The sequence below is a fragment of the Onychomys torridus genome, chromosome 19, assembly GCF_903995425.1.
Source record: "Onychomys torridus chromosome 19, mOncTor1.1, whole genome shotgun sequence".
In the NCBI taxonomy this organism is placed as follows: Eukaryota; Metazoa; Chordata; class Mammalia; order Rodentia; family Cricetidae; genus Onychomys; species Onychomys torridus.
The window spans coordinates 7175257-7195773 of NC_050461.1; the positions used below are offsets into that span (position 1 = coordinate 7175257).

Sequence of the window (20517 nt, forward strand, 5' to 3'; positions counted from 1 at the left end):
ACGCAGACCTGCTGCCCTTTTTCTAAATCGGTAGATTGTTTATTCTCGACAGGAAGCAAATAAAAAGAACAAGCTAGCATTGACCTTGAGGTTGGGACAAAGTCCATTAGGTTGTCCTATAGTTCCAACCCTGCTAGTGTTTCTTCACTAGTATCTTGATATAAAAACAATCGTTGAGACTACCTAGAGTTAGCAATTCGTATTTGTTGTTTTGTTTTTAAGAGTCTGGTTGTGTAGCACAGGTGATGGGACCTGGGACTGGCCTACCCCAGCCTCCCAAGTGCTGGAATTATGGCCCCAGTACTTTCACTAATGCCAGTGCTAGTCGGCACTGAGAGAGGACTCTGAGATGCAAGTGCCTGATCAAGCTTGCCATAAAGAACAGAACTCATTGGCTTATACAAATGAAAAGCCCTAGAGAAGGTTTTGTTTTAGGCCTGGTGGCACAGGCCTTTACTCAGCATTCAACAGACAGACTTTTAATCTCAGCACTCAGGAGGTGGGAGCAAAAACATTGAGTTCAAGACCAGACTGCATCACATAGTCAGATCCTATCTGAAAACAGTAACAATGACAATGACCATTGAAACACAAAAATACCGTGCTGCAGGCATGACTGATATTAGGGATCAAACAGACAGCATCATCAGAACTTGTCTCACCTGGGCTCGCTTCTGTGGTTTCACCTTAGGGGGCCCTCTTCACCTGGTAGCCTTCAGCCACATTGGGCTTTTGTTCTCCCAACTCATTGCATGCTCAGGTTCCAGGTTTGAATTTGTCTCCTTGCTGTGGACCGTCGGTACATGTCTGAACTAGAGAGGTGGCTGTGCCCGTATAACTTCATCCCTAGGGTCAGTGGATATGATTGGAGTGTGTGGAGTGATCCCCAGGAGCATCAGAAAGACAGATGCCAGATTTCTGTTATAGGGAATTGTTCTCACAATCCAGGTGGTGTCTCTTCTGAGTTCTTCTAAGTGAGAATATTATTAAATGGACATATGGACATATGGAAGAAGTTGACATTGATTCTGTTGAAAGTAGTTGGTGTTAGCCTACCTAAACCAGGCTAGCCTCAGCCCTACTGCATTTCTTGGAGCCTCCCCCATGAGCCTGACATATCTGACACATGTTTACAGTAGAATATGCTTATGTAGTTAGTCACTACGTCCTTGTGTAGGCTGTTGCTTGTGACCCATCTTGGCAGAATGACGTCAGTGACCTCTGGATTCCAGTTTTAGCAGAAAATGCCTTCCATGCATCCTGTTCTGTTGTCCTAACATTTTATGATTGTTGTTGGCTGTCTACCAAAGGCAGGAGTCATCTGAACATGTGGCAGAAGCCATTGAAAATGGTGTCGTGGCTCTGCAGTATTTCAGGTTGCCTTTACAGCTAATTATGTCTGAAAAAAAATTAGAGTGAGCATCAGTCCTGGAGAAACAGGTGTGGGTTTTGACACTCACCAGGGATCAGTGTTCATTAGTCACAGGCCAGTCAGTCATCCACCCTAGTGGAGGAAGTGAAGGACGCTGGGTAGATGTTGATGTAGGTTAACTATTAGTACAGGGCATTGTTGTTTTTTCTTGTTGCAGAAAATGGTATTGGGGGAAGTAGAAGGGAGGCATGGCTGTACACACACACACACACACACACACACACACACACACACATGCTGAGGTCTGTTACACCGTCAGGTAGGACACAGCATTGATGTGGAACAGGAGCGCTGCTATGAGAGACAGAGATGGAACCCTGGGAATGCACAGCTGGGGGAGCTTCTAGTCTGTGTGCAGACAAGCCTGGAAGAGGTGGGGCCTGGAGGAGGTGGGGCCTGGAGGAGGTGGGGCCTGGAGGAGGTGGGGCCTGGAGGAGGTGGGGCCTGGAAGAGGTGGGGCCTGGAGGAGGTGGGGCCTGGAGGAGGTGGGGCCTGGAGGAGGTGGGGCCTGGAGGAGGTGGGGCCTGGAGGAGGGGATGCACTGCTGTGGAGAGGGCGACTGGCCTATTCAGTTTTTAATAGTTTCCAAGAAAAAATGGCTTTATTTTAATGGCTTTATTTTTACTGGTAAATAAGCAACCCAATTTTTGCTTTGTTTTGTTTCTTATTATGTATTTTTGTGCAATGCTGGATAGCTTAGAACTCTATGAAGACCAGGTATCACTATGTAGAGCTAGTTGACTTTAAACTCACAGAGATCAGCCCGCCTCTGCCTTTTGAGTGCTGGGATTAAAGCTGTGTGCTACCAGACCCAGCTTTACTTTGCTCCTTTATTTCTTATCAAAAAATTCAAAGTTGGAAGCAACTTTTTGTTTTGCTTGTTTACTGTTTGAGATACAATCCCCTTGCTTCAGAGCCCTCCCAAGTGCAGTGGGTGGGTGTGGAAACTGGGGGTGGGAGAGGGATGGAGTGTTTCAGATGTAGGCCACCATGTCCAGACAGAACAAAGCTTTTGAAATTCTTGGTCTGTATCACCCTGGAGGCACTATCATGTGGTATTAAATCCCGTGATCATTAGCTGTGAAACATTATGAAGGATGCTCATGAGACCAACTCAGCCTTTGAGGAACCACATTCCAGTTCTTAAGGAATCCAGAAGAATTCCCGTACACAGCTGCTTATGGTTCCTGTTCTGTGTTGTGCTCCTGACCAAGCAGTGAAAGTTGGGTTAACTTTTCAACACTAAGAGTAAAACAAAGGTGACCAAGGGCTAAAGCTGGGAGATTGAAAAGTGCGGACCACCAAGGCACTGCTCGTTCCTCCAGTTCTGATCCGCTCCTGTGCCAGGGGTCTAATCAGGCCTGTGTCTGCCTCCCTCTCAAGTAGACCAGAGGCTCCATCTAAACAGCCTCCCACAGCAGCTCCCCTCTCTAGGTGGCCAGAGGGAATTCCACCAATGTTGTTTCCCGGGACATTACACAGCCGCCAAGTTCATTGGTGCTGGGGCTGCCACAGTTGGTGTGGCTGGATCAGGGGCTGGCATTGGAACAATGTTTGGTAGCTTGATTATTGGCTATGCCAGGAACTCGTCTCTCAAGCAACAGCTCTTCTCCTATGCTATTCTGGGTTTTGCCCTGTCTGAGGCCATGGGGCTCTTCTGTTTGATGGTTGCTTTCCTCATCCTCTTCACCATGTGAGGCTCCATGGGGTCACCCAGCCATCCCTGCTGCTTCGACTCCATGCAGGTCCTGGTGCTGGAGTGTGCTGAGCTTTACCATTAAACAATGTTTCTCTAAAAAAGAGAGAGAGAGAGAGAGAGAGAGAGAGAGAGAGAGAGAGAGAGAGAAACAAAAACACTTTTAGAGTTTAGATAAAATAAGCCCAGTGTGGTGGCCCACACCTTTAATTTCAGTACTCAGGAAAGCAGAGGCAGAATGATCTCTGTGAGTTCAAAGCTAGCCTGGTTGCATAGCAAATTCTAGGCTAGCCAGGGATACAGTGAGAACCTAAATAAATGAGTAAAAACAAGTGTTTTTATTTTATTTTTTTTCCTTCACCTGTCCACAGAAGCATAGGTTTGTCCTCTATCCTAATTCTAAGCCATTATTCCAGCAGGCTGGAGCCTGCTGGGTCACGGGCTTCTCCCTCGTTCCTGCTACATCCTCAAATCCAGCAGGAATGACTCAGATGTACAGAACCCATCTGTGCAAGGCCCCTGAAGGATTTCCAGAAGAGTCCCAAGTATAAGTAAACTCAGCACTATAGATCTCACAGAGACTCAGCTCTGGGTGTTTGGGTGTCTTCTGTCTTCACCCTCAATTCAGTGAGATTCAACCAGACCTTAGATGAACGCTCTCCTCTCAAGTCAAGCCATGTCTTAATGTACTTCCTTGCTTCCATTTGAGTGAGTCAGTGAGGCTTGCCCACTGTCCTGTGTTTACCAAGCCATTGTTTATTTAATTCCATGGTGAAGTGAGCACAGGCATTCATTAGTTCAACAGGGCTGTAGGGCTCGGGCTCCTGTCCTGGCTACATTTGCTTTTCATTGGTGATTTCCCTCCTCAAAGTCAACCCAAAAGACCCAAAGTCTCAATCTCAGAGTCCTGCCACAGATTTCTGGGATACGACCTGTGCTCAAGTTCTGTTTTTTGTGGCTTATCTTATGAAAATGCCCCGTGGCAGGAGCTGGCTCCCTCTTCCAGTGCCATGGCTCCCTACCCATAGGCGTACCTGAGATGTGTGTGCAGAGGAGACACTGCAGGTAAATGAGTGGCCTCTCCCGCTCAGCACAGGGTCCTCAGCCAGCTTCCTCCCTCATCAATGGTAACGGACCCCCTTCGGCATTCCTGAAAGTCACTGTCAGGACCACAGAGAGGGACGGCTCTCCAAACTCCTCACCTCGCAATGGGGATGTGGAAGTTTGAAAAACAGCTGATGGGTGGGGGAGGCTTATTTTCTGAGAGAGACTGGGGCTCAGCTTCTGCATTCAAATGGCCAGAGGTGAGCTCTTGGATGTTAAATGTTGAGCTCCTGTGACCGCTTAGTTTCTATAGTGTTCTTTTCTCCTGGGGGAATGTTCATCTCCAGGGGATAACTGTAGACATATTTCTGTTTAAATTGACCCCTCATATAGTGAACTGTGAATCTGTTTTGGTCATGGCACAGACATAGAACATGGCGGGCAGGTCACAAAGTGCAAAGAGCCTTGTCAGCCTCAGGCTCACTCCCGTTCTGACCGTTAACTGATTGTGTCACTTTGGATCGTCACCTCCCATCTTGAATGTGTCACAACTGATAGTTATTTGTGATGCTCTTCTATCTGTCTGCCAACTTCACGGACAGGGGTTCTGTCTTCTTCCATCTGTATGGTCTTCACATCAGTCTAGTTTCTGACGTGTGGCCGATGGGCGGTCAGTGTAAGTGGAGCGACTTCCGGTCTGAAGTGGGCATGCCAGCACCCCCTTAGGTGAATGTGATGTAAAAGATCTGCAAGTGACTTACAAAGTTCTGAACGTAGCGTGTGCCCTTTAAGCTGTGAGTGGAACGTTAGAACAATGAACTGAGGACTACACTGAGTATCTGTTGAATGGAACAGAATTCGAAAACCTCTTCCCCTTGGCACAGGAAGCAGCGTCAGTTACTTGGTTTGACTGAATCCACCTTTCTGAGATCACTGCAAAGTTAACATGTAAACATACAAGAGATTTGTCCTTGGTACCCCTGGAAACTGTTTCAGTCTGGTTTTCTATAGCTGTGCTAAGGTGCAAATACTGTTTGAAAAAATGTAAGTGCTTTTCTTTTTTTCAGCTTTTTATTAGTCATTGTGGTTTGTTATATATGAGACATAGCTTCCTGTTAAGATTTATCTGCAGAAATCTTTCAATGTTGAAAAACAGTTTTTATAAAAAGAAGAAGGAGGAGAAGGAGGAGGAGGAGGAGGAGGAGGAGGAGGAGGAGGAGGAGGAGAAGAAGAAGAAGAAGAAGAAGAAGAAGAAGAAGAAGAAGAAGAAGAAGAAGAAGGGAACCCGACTCTTTAAAATCTGCTGTATTTCATTGGCCTAAAACTAGAAAAAAAAAATTACAGCACAAAATTATTCTCATTGGTGCTTTCTTGAGGCATAGGAATTTGGTATTTAGGAATACCAGAAAGTCTGCATAGGCATTCTTTTGTGATAGACAAAGCAATCAGTCCCCCAATATTAATAAATAACCAGAAAAAAATCTGGCGTCTGATCAGCAAAACAGTTTTCTGATGTGTGAGGCAGTTTCTATTATGAACATGTACTACGAACTCTAACCATGGTCTCGTTTCTATAGATGGGTAGCCTATGAGAACCCCGACTTCACAGGAGAGCAGTATGTTCTGGATAAAGGCCTGTACACCAGTTTTGAGGATTGGGGAGGCAAAAATTGTAAGATCTCTTCTGTTCAACCCATATGCTTGGTAAGGAGTTCATTCATATGGGAATATTAATTCAGTCTGGCTTCCGGTTTGTGTAATGACTGCTGCAGAAGGTATTCTGGGACAAATTTTAACAGTGATTGCTCAAGTAGAAGAAAATGGCTTTGAACATGGCTCCTTTAGTAATCTTTTTTTCTCTCTCTCTTCTTTTAAAAAAATGTTTAGGATTCTTTCACTGGTCCAAGGAGACGAAATCAGGTAACTAACTTAAAAAAAAAATTCTATAATTAGGGGCCACCCATTTTCTGTTGAAAATGTGAGTGTAAATGCCAGATGTATGGGACATTTTGTTGATTTTACCCATTCTTAAGTCTGAAAACATTAACAGTAGTGCTTAATCAATGGCACTGACCCATGTTTAAACATTTCTCATAACTTTTATTATAAAATGCTGGATTTAATTTCATTCCATCGAGTCAGTTTCATGAATCTACGTAAGTAAATATTCCAGGTAATAGCACATGGTTCTCTCGGCACATTATAAAATGAACTCACATTTACTGTGTCTGCATTAGAAAACACTTTATATGGTCTCCTTTGCATTGCTGACTCCCAGGTCTACCTCATTGTCGCATTGTTTTAATGCAGATGTCCAGACACCTATAATTACAGAGACACAAACGCCACTGGAGCCTCTTTTATTGGCATATAGTGATTCTAAAAAGTCAGCAAGTATCTTCCTCAGAGGAGGAGGGAAGCAAGACCACATGTTCCCGAATCTAGTCTATTGCTAGTGTTAGAACTGATGAGCACTTGCTTTTGGCCACAATACAGCGTTAACATGCCTTTAACATAGCTTTTAACAACAGGGTGCTCTTTAGAAAGTTGCCTCTGTTGTTCCATTGCCTTTGATGCCTCTAAATCAAATACTCGTGAATGGTACAGCCAACCTGTTCCTGATTGATCAAGTAGAAAGTTAAGGGATTTATAAAACGCATACCAGTTTACTGTAACAAGAGTTAGCAGGTCAGATATCTGAGGCATCATTTAAAAAACTGAGCTTAGGGGCTGGAGAATGTCTCAGAGGTTAAGAGCACTGGCTGATCTTCCAGAAGTTCCATGCCCAGCACCCACATGGCAGCTCACAACTGTCTTAACTACAGTCCCAGGGGACCTGACACCCTCTTCTGGTCTCTATAGGAACCAGTCACACATGTAGCACAAAGACACATATAATCAAGCAAAATACCCATATACATAAAAAGAAATAAATTTTAAAAAATCCTGAACATGTTTAAGAAAATAATTTTGTTTCTCTTTCCTTTTTTAAAGATTCACCTGTTTTCAGAACCACAGTTCCAAGGCCAAAGTCAAAGTTTTGAAGAGACAATAAACCACATTGATGATTCGTTTTTGACTAAGTCTTGCAGGGTTCTGGGAGGCAGGTAAGCTGACAGCAAGGGGCGGAGACAGACTATTAGGGTAGAGAAGTCACACGTTTGCAAGTCTTCCCTGACTCTTGTAGGTGGCTGGTGCTGTGAAGCCACCACACTGGTTGGGAAGCTTGCTTCGCAGCATCCAGGTTCAGAGGTCAGAGGACGTGCGTGCCAGCATGGGCTGGCGAAACTGATGAGCTCAGCACGCGGGAGGATTCAGAGCAGTTTCCTGTGCTGTGCCTGCTCCAGCGTCGGTGAAAGAGGCGGGGCTCCCAAGGCAGATCTCCTACAGGAAGACAAGAGTAGGGCAGGCGCTCCGGGCAGGCGAAGGGCCACACCCTGACGGAGAAGGCTTGTGCTGGCAGTAGTGAAGCCAGCCTGAACTAGAGGAGGGGAGGACCTGATTCCCTGTGGGCCAGGGCAGAGTTTGATGGATTCCTAAGAAACACAGACGAGGCTTGGGAGAGGGGGTGGAGGGTGGGGGAGCTGGAGGCAGTGAACTCAAGGTGCTGTGCTGAAAGCAGCCATCTTATAAAGGCTTCATAGGAATGGGGAAACCGAGGAAGCCCTTGGAGCCCTCTATAAAGAGGCCAGGGGAATTAAGCCTAATAACAGTAGCGATGGTGCCTTTAATATTAGTTTGTGGTTCGGTGCCAAACAGTGAAAAAGAGCGGACTTTGTGTCAAATGCAGACCACATGACCGGGAGGTGTCAGTTTCTTGGCTCAGGCACCCACCCCACGCCAATCCTCTTCTCTCTCGCCTTGTTTCTTACTGCCAGACATGTGAACTTTTTATTGTTTATCATGTCTCAGCTTGCTGGAGTGACTTCAAGAGAGCAGGGACTGTTTTGCTTCTGCTATGTCTTGAGCAAGAGGACAGTATCCAATATGCAGTCTTCACTGAGCATCTGTTAGATTCTGATATAAATGCATCAACACCTTTAGGGGAGCGTGGCGAAACACTGTGGTTCGCAGGCTCCTGGCCCAGGGTGCAGGCACTCGGAGCAAGAAAAGCATGTATGGAAGGAAGTTTTCAGAAAAGCAGAGCTGGACTTGCGTTCAGGACTTTAACCCCAGCTGTTTGGGAGACTGAGGCAGGAGGATCACAGGTTCAGGGGCCTGCCTGGGCTACACAGTGAGTTCAAGACAGCCAGGAAACTCAGTGAGGCCCTGTACACAAAAGGGCTGGGGGTGCAGGTCAGTGGAAGAGCGCACCCCAGCATGTATGGGAGCTGAGTTGAAGTCCCAGGAGAGGATAAAAGGAAGCCCAGTGACTGACAGCTCTGAAGGGTCTTTAGACAGGGAAGGGAACTCCTGTGCTTGCAGTGACATGGGCTGGGAGCCCAGAGGAAGGGTGGGAGGTGGGTGGGAAAGCAAACACATAAAATCAAAAAAAATAAAGCCATCTTCATTCCCATCTAGCAAGTTAACCAACTTTGGCACATTAAATTGCCACAAGGTGGAATTCAGCAAATATATCCAGATTTTTTTTTTAAAAAAAGAAAAATCAGCTAGAAGCTTTAAGCTTATTTTATAGCAGGCACCTTTAAAAATCAGATTTATTAGCCTGCGTGGTAGTGGCGCACGCCTTTAATCCCAGCAGAGGCAGAGGCAGGCGGACCTTTGTGAGTTCAAGGCCAGCCTGGGCTACAGAGCAAGATCCAGGAAAGGTGCAAAGCTACACAAAGAAACCCTGTCTCGAAAAACATAAAAACAAAACAACAACAACAACAACAACAAAAATCAGATTTATTTTCTTTCATTTATTCATTTATTTATTGTGAGACAGGGTCTCACTATATAGCTTTGACTGTCGTGGGACTCGCTATGTACACCAGGCTGGCCTCGAATTTACAGAGATACAGGCCCAACATAAAAATCAGATTTCTTAAATGGGGTTACAGAAATTCCATACCATGTGTTTGTTCCTATTCTAGCTGGGTTGCTTACGATGGAGAAAATTTCTCTGGTAATCAGTATGTGCTGGAAGAAGGCCATTATCCTTGTCTCTCAGCAATGGGATGCCTGCCTGGAGCAACCTTGAAGTCTCTTCGCTTTATAGATGTGGTGAGTGTGGACATAGTTGGACAGGAGTGCCCGTTCACGGCCTGGTGGTTAAAGCCAGGAAGGGAGCAGCTGGAAGGCACTCAGTTTAAAGCTGTGGGGCTTCCTGTCCTGCAGATTGCGTTCTTTTTCTAGACAAGAACATATCTATTTTTATTTATATGTATGCTTGTGTGTGTGCGTGAGTATGTGCGGGTGTGCATGCACATGTGTGTGCAGGTGCCCTCAGAGGCTGGAAGAAGGCATCTAATCCCTGGGAGCTAGAGTTCAGGAGACTGGGGGCCACTAGAAATGGGTGCTGGGAACTCTTCACTACTGAGCCATCTCTTTACCCCCGGCTTTTGGGCTTTTTATGCCGGTTAAAACCAGGTCTCTTGTTGGCTCTTTCTCTGACTCTTGCTCAGGACATCCGTTTACTGACACCCACAACAGCCATCTGTTTCCTCTCATATTTTTCCCTCACGTCTTTCTTTTCCCTAACTCCTGTTTCTAGTCCTCTCCCTTTTTAGCCACGCTTCTGTCTTGCAGACACAGCTTGAGTCTTCTTGTGAAGTGCGCACGTGTAACTTTTATATCGACATCATGCTGTAGTTCTCACAGACATTACTCAGACATTCATGCCACCAGTTTTAGAGAGCTCTCCATCTTGTTGCTTGTGCATCTGGTTTATTGACTGTAACTGTCTCATATTCTGCCACCACTGCTTCCTGAACCCCTGGGGACATGTGGGGGACAGGGTCCCCGGGCTACCCAGGGTTGGGTAGTGCTGCATGGGAAAGGGGCCCTGGGCTACCCAGGGTGCTGCTGTGTGGGAAAGGGTCCCTGGGCTATCCAGGGTGCTGCTGTGTGGGAAGAGTCCCCAGGCTATACAGGGCAGAAGTACTGCTGTGTGGTAAGGGGTCCCCAGGCTATCCAGGGTGAGGTACTGCTGTGTGGAAAGAGGCTCCAGGCTATCCAGGGTGCTGCTGTGTGGGAAGGGGTCCCCAGGCTATCCAGGGTGAGGTACTGCTGTGTGGAAAGGGTCCCCAGGCTATCCAGGGTACTGCTGTGGGAAGGGGTCCCCAGGCTATCCAGGGTGAGGTACTGCTGTGTGAGAAGGGGTCCCCAGGCTATCCAGGGTGAGGTACTGCTGTGTGGGAAGGGGGTCCCCAGGCTATCCAGGGTGAGGTACTGCTGTGTGGAAAGAGGCTCCAGGCTATCCAGGGTGCTGCTGTGTGGGAAGGGGTCCCCAGGCTATCCGGTGAGGGTCCCCGCTGCTGTGTGGGAAGGGGTCCCCAAGGCTATCCAGGGTGAGGTACTGCTGTGTGGAAAGGGTCCCAGGCTATCCAGGGTGGATATGCTGGATTTCAAGGGCAGACCAGGGCCTCACTCTGTGCTGACAAAGACATCCGGACAGTGCCCTGGCAGATTGACAGCTCCTCCCTCCCACTGCCCGACTGTCAGCTTGGTGGAAGGGGTCAATTTACATCTCATCATTAGTGGCTTGGTCTCCTATGCTTGTCATTTGGGGTTTCTGTTTGCCATCTCTTTCTTCAGATGCCTATTCTCTTGTTATTAATTTGTGGAAATTCCTTGTGGTCACTCTGTTCTTTTTAAAATGTTAGATGTATGGGTGTTTTGCCTGCATGTGTATCTGTGCACCATGTACCAGTGCCTGCAAAGACCAGAAGACAATGGACCCTATAAAACTGGAGTTACAGTGGTTGTGAGCTGCCATTTGGGTGCTGGGAATTGAACCCAGGTCCCCTGTAAGAACAGCAGATGTTCTTAATCACTTGAGCCCTCTTTCCAGATCTACTCAGGTTATCAACTGTGTGAGAAAGATGATAGTATCTCTTAAACAGTATCTGTCATCTGAGCTAATCAAACCATATAAACAATACAATAAAGCCAGAAGATGATCTTATACGGAAGTCTAGGCGTGTCTATAGTTTTGGAAGTTTTTATTCATTTTTGGTAGCTAGTCTCGTAAAATGCTCTAAGCATTCCTAGTTGATGAATTTAGTCTGAAATGTAGGAAAATATTTGTGTGTGTTGGCTTTATAGCACCTTTATCTGCTTGCCTATTTAAATAATAAGATGCGGTTGAGACAGGAAAACAATAGCCATGAAATATGGAGGAATGTGGAAAGTCATCAGCATACAGTAGTGGGATAAAGATGTGGCTCAGCTGATAGAGTGCTCGCCTGGATGCATGAACACTATCCTGCTGTTAACTGATGGCACACTCGGCCTTGCACATTAGGGCACATCCACATAAATTAAGGAGTAATGTAGTTCACCCTTGCCACAGCAAGTTGGGAAATAACTGTGATCCCTGGGTGCTCCCCGTTTACGATGCTGGGAATATTATCACTAGATCCTATGGGTAGAGGGTCTGTAATTTGAAGTTTTCCTTGTCTGAAAATCAGTTGGGTCCTGCCATCTTCTGTAAAATGTCTGTGCCTTCTACCTGCGGTCTTTGTGGCCCCTGACTTAACTCCTACAGGAGGGTTTGGGAGCATGAGCTTACAGAATCCTTGTTATCATATCACCAGACCACCACTACCACAGCTTTCTGGCCATCACTGTTCATGTCTGTGGCTTTCCATCTAAAAAGCTCCAAGTTGAAAGTAATTTTCATTAAAGGGTTGGTGTTCCATGCATATAGCCATTTCTCTAGGCATGGGCTACTCCATGTCCCTGCTCTACTGTGGTCTATTTCAGCCTGCCTTTAGATGCAGCAGGAAAGCTTCCTACCTTCCTCTGTAACTTTGTAACCTAGAAACATTGAGATTGGCTGAGTGTAGAGTAGGTAAACCTGGCTGGGTCCTGTGCCTTGGCCTTGAGAGTAGACGGTCTCTCTCATCAACTTCAGGTTATCTACAAAAGCTCTGCACTACTAATAGACGACCAAATTTCCCCCCAAACAGGAATTTTCTGAACCAACAATTATTCTTTTTGAAAGAGAAAACTTCAAAGGAAAAAAGATTGAACTGAATGCTGAGACAGTCAACCTCCGGTCCATGGGATTTAACACTCAGATACGCTCTGTTCAGGTCATTGGTGGCATGTGAGTGAGTTACCTACTTGTCGATCTGCTGAAACAGGAGACTTCTCTTTTCCTGCTTTTACAAATGTGCTCTTCCTATGAAGCACATTAAAAAGTACATCAACACATACACATGTTCATATGAATACACACATACATACCCCCAAAATGTACCATGTCATTCTGTATATACGTCTCTATTTCCTCATGATGGAAATTTTGTGGATATCATCATTAAGTGAATGATGTGAATGACATGTGCCAAGAAGGAACACTGGGAAACTTCAAACACACATTACATTATCTTAAATGAACTGACAGGTGGTCCTTGACTTCCTGGTAGGCTAACATTACACACTTCCATGCTATACTTTTCTTGGTGGGTAAAGCCTGTGTAAAGCATCATTCATTCATGTATCCAGATTGTTTTGCTAAGGTTAGGTTATGTACTCAAAATCCCCAAGGAAAGCTTGATAACACAGTACTCAGCAAATTTATGGAGCATTCTTTTTTATAGCAAGTGAGAAAGGGTTAGCTTTTCCTTGGTTGCGGATGTTGTATAAATTACTAAGTCAACTGAGGAGGGGTAGGAAGATGGTTTGGTGAACAAAAGGCACTCACCATGCAGGCCTGATGACCTGAGTTTCGTCCCTAGAACAGTTGACTCTACAAAACTGTCTTCAGACCTCCACATACATGCTGTTGCATGTCCCCAGCCCATCTTATACACACACACACACACACACACACACACACACACACACACACACACAGTTACACTACCATCCATCCAGTCTTGGTTTTTTTTGTTTTGTTTTGTTTTTTAACTTTTGGCAGGGTCTCTCTGTAAGGTCTGGCTGGCCTGGAATTTGCTGTATAGATCATGCTAGCCTCAAACTCAAAGAGACTCACCTGCTTTCTGTCTCCCATATGCTGGGATTAAAAGTATGCATCACCATGCCCAGCCCCCCTTAGCCAATTTTTTAAACTTGGAAAAATTTTGGTTTTATTCTTTGAGTAATTCTGAAGCTGAATTGGTCATAAATAAATATATATCTATGTGATATGGAAACATTTTCCTTTTATTGAAACAGCAGGTAAGGCACGCTGAGATGCCTAGATATTGAAGGGATAGCAGCTGATGTGAGCAGATGTGTTGTACCATGTTCACTAAACATAACTAAGGAATTATGAGGACTGTAGCTTATAATGTTTTTACAGTACATTTTAATGACTATTTTGTAGGATAGATGAAATGTTAGCATTTTAGAGTTTGGGGGTTTCAAATAGAGAACATCCTCCTCAGATGGTCAGTGGGGCAGGAGGAGGCTCACAGGGTGCTCAGTCTGCAGGGTTCTCAAATGTGCAATCCAGCAACTGGATGGAAGGAACCTAGCTTAACATTTTTGGGATTTGGGGAAGGTTACTCTTATTTAAGAAAATGTTTTATAATTGTTATAAAATTTATCTTAAATTAGCATCAAAGTAACAGGTTCCATCATGGCTGCATACAATTTCATGTCCTAGGTCCTCTTCCTTCACTTGTGAGGGCTTATTTCTATCCAGTCATTACACTCACCCATGCACACGTGAGAACTTGGTAAATGTTAATTGTTTCAATAAGGATCCATAACCTGAAGATGTTTTTTTTTTTTTTTTTAAAAAAAGTCTTTTTACTTTATTTGCATTGGTGCATTACCTGCACGTATGTGAGGGTGTCAGATCTTGGAGTTATAGACAGTTTTTAACTGCCATGTGGGTGCTGGGAATTGAACCCAGATCCTCTGGAAGAGCAGACAGTGCCCTTAACCGCTGAGCCATCTCTCCAGCCCCAAAACACACTTGCAATTAACTCTCTGCCTCTCTGCAGACCTGAGGATCGAACCCAGGGCCTTGCTCTTGCTAGGCAAGTGCTCTATCTACCACTGAGCTAAATCTCCAACCCTCCCTGAAGATGTTTTATGAACAACTTTCAGAAAGGACTGGAGAGTCCCACTGAGAGAGCATCACTATTTCATTGCTTTATTGGAGGGGGGAAATGTACCTATTTCTCTCTCAGAATGGATTCTGACTTAAATACCTAAGTATCCCTTATCCTCCAAAAATTCACTATTTATCAAGAAATGGCTTTGAATGCTCTAGAACATAGGCCTTCAATGTGTATTTGAAGTTCAGCTCAGAATTGATAGTGTTGTTAGCTGGCCATGATGGGGTGGGTACGCTTTTAATCCCGCACTTGGGAGGCTGAGGCAGTGGGATCTGTGTTGAGTTCCAGGACAGCTGGGGCTACACAGAGAAACCCCGTCTCAAAAACAGAAAAGGCAGGAAGGGAGGGAGGGAGGAAGGAGAGAGGGAAAGAGGGAGGGAGGGAGAACAAATGTAACTGTTAGGGCTGCCATCAAATGGCCATTGTCACCGCCGTGGTTTGTCCTTGTTTCAGATGGGTCACCTATGAATATGGCAACTACAGAGGCCGGCAGTTCCTGCTGTCCCCTGCAGAGGTGCCAAATTGGTATGAGTTCAGCGGCTGCCGCCAAATAGGCTCTCTCCGGCCCTTCATTCAGGTATGTGAATTTTCCCTCCGTGCTGTGAGCAGACTCTTCTCGGGAAATATTTTTGTAAATAAGTTCAACCTTTTAGTTTTCATTGGAAGCGTGGTATTGGCTCATCTTCCCTCAGTAGTTAGACATCAATTTGTGGCACCAGGAGTCATGGATATTTCAGAAATGCCGCCAAGCCCAATAGCACATATGCATGTGTCTGCTCTGCTTGTCCACAGGCACGCTCCATGGCCCCATCACTCTGAAATGTCCTTAAACTCTTAGCATGGTGAACAGTGAGTGCTAAGACCCTTAGCACATGACCCTTAGCACGTGACCCTTGGGTGTGGTCTCCCTCTTTAACCCGTAGGCTCCACTTTGGATTCTTCCAAACATCAGTGTGTCTCAGTTCTTCCGACAGCACAGCTTTATGTGACTATCACTGGGGTTTTGTCTTCCAGAAACGAATTTACTTCAGACTTCGAAACAAAGCAACGGGGCTGTTTATGTCAACCAACGGGAACCTAGAGGATCTGAAGCTTCTTAGGATCCAGGTCATGGAAGATGTTGGTGCTGATGATCAGATTTGGGTCTACCAGGAAGGATGCATCAAATGCAGGGTGAGCATTTGGGATTGCACAAAGAAGATGCATCAAATACAGAGTGAGCATTTGGGGTTGCATAAGAAGGATGCATCAAATGCAGGGTGAGCATTCAGGGTTGCACAGACAATTCCCAAAGACCTTTTAGAAATAAATAGGAAAGTTTTCCCTGGGAAAATACTTCCTAGCAGTGACAGGATCAGAACCAGGGTCAGGAACTTAAAATAGGAAGGGTAATCTAGCAGGCAGGGGGTGATGGCGTTAGTTTGCGCATAGCCATAAATGAGAGCCAGCCTCACAACATCAGAAACCACAGATTTGTTTGGAGAACTCGCAGAGCAGGGCGAGGGTGCAGACACGTGTGCTGCACAGCACAGTCCATTTCCTCTTGGTCAGAAGCAGTAAATGGAGAACGGCACTGGTGCTCTCATCACCCCTGCTGCAGCAGACATTTAAAAGCAATGGCCAGATCCCAAGAGACAAGCTCATGCACTGTTCTGGGCATCTTCTTCAGCCCTTGACTTTATGGGCTTGCCTGTTTGCTCCTGATACTTTAAAACTTGGTGCCTGTGAGTCAGCAGGAGCACACCCGTTTATTATGTCTGTTGTGCCTGAGGGAGAATCAGGCTTTTGTAAGAGAGGAACTGCTCAGCCACACAGACAAAACCAGCCTTGAGAAGCAGGGCTGAAGGACTGGAGCTGAAACCAAGGGAACTTCTGCCCTGGGGTCATCTCGATGCAATAAAGGGAGACCCTCAGCAAGTCTAACATTTCAGTGCATTACTACCTCATCTCAGTAGGCCAAGAAGAAAACAGGGATTATCGCAGAGGATCACAATGCTTTCAACAGTGTGTGTGCTGTACCCATGCTAGCCCCGTACTCTCCCACTGAGCCATGTCCCCTACCCAGAACAGCCCACTTTAATAAGCCTTCAGAGGGACTTGGAAAATCTTTGCATTAAAGCACCCTCTTCTGAGCTTGCATTTTCCTGACTTTTATATCTGGATAGCATGCCAATTCAGAACATTGTAGATGTTCCTCATAAATGAAAGACAAGGAGCCACTGAATGTCACTTCAGGGTTTTTTTTGGGGGGGGGGTGAAGTGGGGGTGCATTCTGTGGCTGCTCTAATGCAGCTACAGAAAGGAGCAGACATGAGCTGGAAACTCAAGCCCCATGTGAGCTACAGATGCGGCCTCAGAGCATGCTCACTGTTGCTGGGGAGAACCGTCACAGTGGGTGGTCTGCTGCATCAAGGCATCTCTTTCTTCTTTTCAATGTTGAAGTGTATGGATATTTTGCCTGCAGGTATGTCTGTGCACCACCTGTATGCCTGGTGGCCATGGAGTCCAGAAGAGGGTGTCACATCCCCTGAGACTGGAGTTGTTAGCCACCTTGTGGGTGCTGGGAATGGAACCTTGGCCCTTCTAAAGAGCAATCAGTGTTAACCACTTAGATTCCACGAGGCTTCTCTTAATGTAATGGAGAGTCTTACAAAGGGCAGTCTTAGAGTGCATGAGAATTAAGAACTCACCGTCACCCATGTCATCTGAGATAAAGGGCCAAATGTTTGGCTTCAGCTACTCCAGCTAAAGCTGCAAGAGCTCATGCAGAGTAAAGGCTGCCAGGGCCTACGATCGCTCTAGACATCAGTTTGTGAGACTGCAGTGTATCCTGAGACAGACTGTTGTTTCCTAAGCAGATAGCAGAAGATTGCTGCCTGACGATCGTGGGCAGCCTCGTAACTTCTGGCTCGAAACTAGGACTGGCCCTCGATCAAAATGCCGACAGTCAGTTCTGGTGCATGAAGTCGGACGGCAGGATCTACAGCAAGTCGAAGCCACATTTAGTCTTGGATGTGAAAGGTAAGCACCGTTTGTTCCCTGTGGTGATGCTCCCTTCTTTAGTTAAGGAAAAGCCTGCTGTAACATGCTGGTGTGCTACTGATACGCTGCTGGTGCCAGTGGCTGGTTTTTGTTGTTGTTGTTGCCATTCTGGAAATTGAATCAAGGGTCTAACACATGCTGAGCATGTGCTCACTGAGCTATATCATACCCAGTCCTGTTTTTATATAGCAGTGCTAGGTCGTGATTTTATTCGGTCAGTGGAGTTGATGGTTTTCATGTACATAAAGGTAGCTCATCATTGGGAAAAACAAAAGCAAAAACCCGAGTTCTAGAAGGAATTACAGTGTATTAGGGCTCTCTAGAGGAACAGAACATATAGAATAAATCTTTCTATATAGAGAGAAAGGGTATTTATTAAAATGACTTACAGGATGTGGTCAGCTAATCCAACAATTATGAACAGAAGGTCCAAGAATCCAGTATTTGTTTAGTCCACAAGGCTGGAGGTCTCAGCTGGTCTGCAGTGTACATTGGGGTTCTGTAGAAGTAGGCTCCAATGCCAGCGAAGGGAATGAACTTGCTAGCCAGGGCAAGAGTAAGTAGGCAGAGGAGGCTTCCTTCTTCCACGTCCTTGGATAGCAGTGGTTCTCAGCCTTCCTAATGCCGTGACCCTTTAATACAGCTCCTCATATTGTGGTGATCCCTAACCATAAAATTATTTTTTTGCTCCTTCATAACTGTAATTTCACAACTGTTATGAATTGTGCTGTAAATATCTGTTTTCCAATGGTCTTAGGTGGTCCCTGTAGAAAGGGTGTTCGACCCCCCCCCCCCAGGGGTTGAGACCCACAGGTTGAGAACTGCTGTTATATAGGCTTCCAGCAGAAGGTCCAGCCCAGATTATAGGTGGGTCGTTCAACCTCTGGATTAAAGGTGTGTCTTTCAACCGCAAAGATATGGATTAGAAGTGGATCTTCGCATTTCAAATTATTTAATGAAGCAAAAATCCTGCGGGTGTGGCCAGCCATTGGGCTTTTAGTTAATTCCAGATACAGCCAAGCTGACAACCAAAGCAACCATTCCATACAGCCTGGAGGATTTCTGTGAAGCTAATCTTCTTGGGAAGAAAAAGTTGGGCCCATGGTCATCCAGGGTAGGAGTGTTAAAACAGACACTACTGGTGTCATCTGTAGAGCCTGATTCAGGAGGTCTGAAGCTAGGGCCTTCACATATGCATTTCTAACAAGTTCCTAGGTGTTGCTGATAGTGATGGTTTGAGAATCACAGTACCATTGGTGGTGATTTTTAAAACACAGTCAATAAAACCAACCTAAATGATATATGGGAGCTCAGCCAGCAGGCACTGTTGCTGTTTTCAAGTATATTAAGGCAAGCTTAATCACAGCACTGGGATGATTTATAATTTATTTGTTCATTGTAGTTACTTTATTTTTATTTCTGAGGCAGGAAGTCACTCTGTAGCCCAGGCTGCCTTCCCAACACAGCTGAACATTGGTGTTTCTTACCGATGGGATCAGCTTTCAGGGTTAAGATCACTGTAGTCCTTAGGGTATTTGTTGTATTTTATTTATTTAGCAGTCCTCATTGTGTGCCAGGCTCTGTGTTAGACATTGGGTACCAAAGTGAAGAAAATGGCTGGCTGTTCCCTCTACGGGACTCTCTTTACGGTTTTACCCTAATGTTCACTAGGTATCAGTCCACTCTCTGGAGTGAAGTCCTGGCCTGTAGGTTTGTGGGTTCTCGGTATCTACTGCAGCAATGCAGTAGTTACTTTCTTAGTCCCCTGAATGTTCTCAGAATGTGGGAGCATGGCGCCACCTCCTGGACACAGGAACAGGCTGCACGGCCAGCACCCTGGCGAGAGAAAGGCAGACACCGCTCTCCACGCTTCTTTGGTTTTCATTTGTTACCTACTAAAACCACAGAGGACTTCTTAGATGGAGCCTTTCTTCTGGCCTTGTATTTGGGGAGTGAGTTGTTTTAGCGAACACTGAAATATGATTCCAGACCGGGTATCCTGTGACAACAGCGGAAGCTGATTCACACTCGGTTCCAGACGACAAAGGCCTTGTAGGATTGTGCACTAACAGGCAAATCAAACTACTGTGTAAAGTGCAGAGACTAAAAATGAGCCACAACAAAAAGGGTGAGTCCCGGTGATGTCTTCCCTCTGGCTGGCCTTAAATCTGCAGTCTTTCGGCCCCTGCCAAGTGTGGGTCACAAGCCACCCGGCAGCATCTTTCCACTATAAGCTGCCATTTACGGGGACACTAGTGATTTAATTAGGATGTCAAATTTCTTTCAAATTACTCCTCTTCAGTCCTGTGTGCCAAGAACTCAGATATACACGTGACAGTAGCACCCTTCTCAGATAAATGGGCTTGTCACCATGTCACAGGTGACATGGGTATGTCCGGACTACCGGTAGGGGTGGCCTGGCTTACATCACCTGCACACCTCAGACCTGGCCTTTGGGAAAGTACCATCTTCCTACCTGTGTCTAAACACATGGCAAAAAGAAGGGCTTTATAGCCATTTAACTATTCAGCTGTCTTCTGCATCGTTCAAATAGAAATACGTTTTCTAGAAGAAAAAAAAAAAAAGCCTAGCATGTTTTAAATCCTTCTCAAAGGCAAAAGAATTAATCAGATTATTTCCCAAGAACTCTGTAGGTCTTGTGATTCTAATGGCACTGGGAGAAACATAGTTTGTTAAGGCACCAGAATCCTGAAGAAAGAAAAAAGACTCTGTGTCCTTAATATTCTCTGAACTCTTGGGATCTGTTTTGTTTTTATTTGTTTGTTTTTTAAAGTCTTCTTTTTAGATTTATTAATGTATATGAGTATCATGTATGCCTGTGTACCTTGGGAGTGCCTGGTGTCCTCCAAGGTCAGAAGAAGTCATTGGATTCCCTGGAACTGGAGTTGTGGGGGTTTTTTGAGCTGCCATGATGGTGCTAGGGATCGAACCCAGGTCCTCTGCAGTAACTAGAAGTGCTTTTAACTGCTGAGCTATCTCTGCAGCCAACAACTGTGCTGTCTTGATGGAGAGTGCAGGATTTGCTGGGCCTAAATGGGAGGCTTGAAAGTCTTTCCTTTCCCTGTGCTCTGCACCTCACCTAGCTCTAGAGCACTGTGGGT

At 45.6% G+C, this 20517-nt stretch overlaps 1 protein-coding gene and 1 pseudogene across 1 annotated transcript in view; both read left to right on the forward strand.

Annotated features, from left to right (window-relative positions):
* Crybg1 (crystallin beta-gamma domain containing 1) overlaps positions 1 to 20517 on the forward strand; it is a 55041-nt gene that overhangs the window by 32290 nt on the left and 2234 nt on the right. The window contains exons 12-19 of the mRNA XM_036168529.1: positions 5750 to 5876; positions 6060 to 6092; positions 7167 to 7279; positions 9209 to 9338; positions 12248 to 12387; positions 14807 to 14930; positions 15368 to 15526; positions 17212 to 17374. Coding sequence (XP_036024422.1) covers positions 5750 to 5876; positions 6060 to 6092; positions 7167 to 7279; positions 9209 to 9338; positions 12248 to 12387; positions 14807 to 14930; positions 15368 to 15526; positions 17212 to 17374 — 989 coding nt within the window. The remainder of the gene's footprint in view (positions 1 to 5749; positions 5877 to 6059; positions 6093 to 7166; positions 7280 to 9208; positions 9339 to 12247; positions 12388 to 14806; positions 14931 to 15367; positions 15527 to 17211; positions 17375 to 20517) is intronic.
* On the forward strand, positions 2721 to 3135 carry LOC118570186 (annotated as a pseudogene).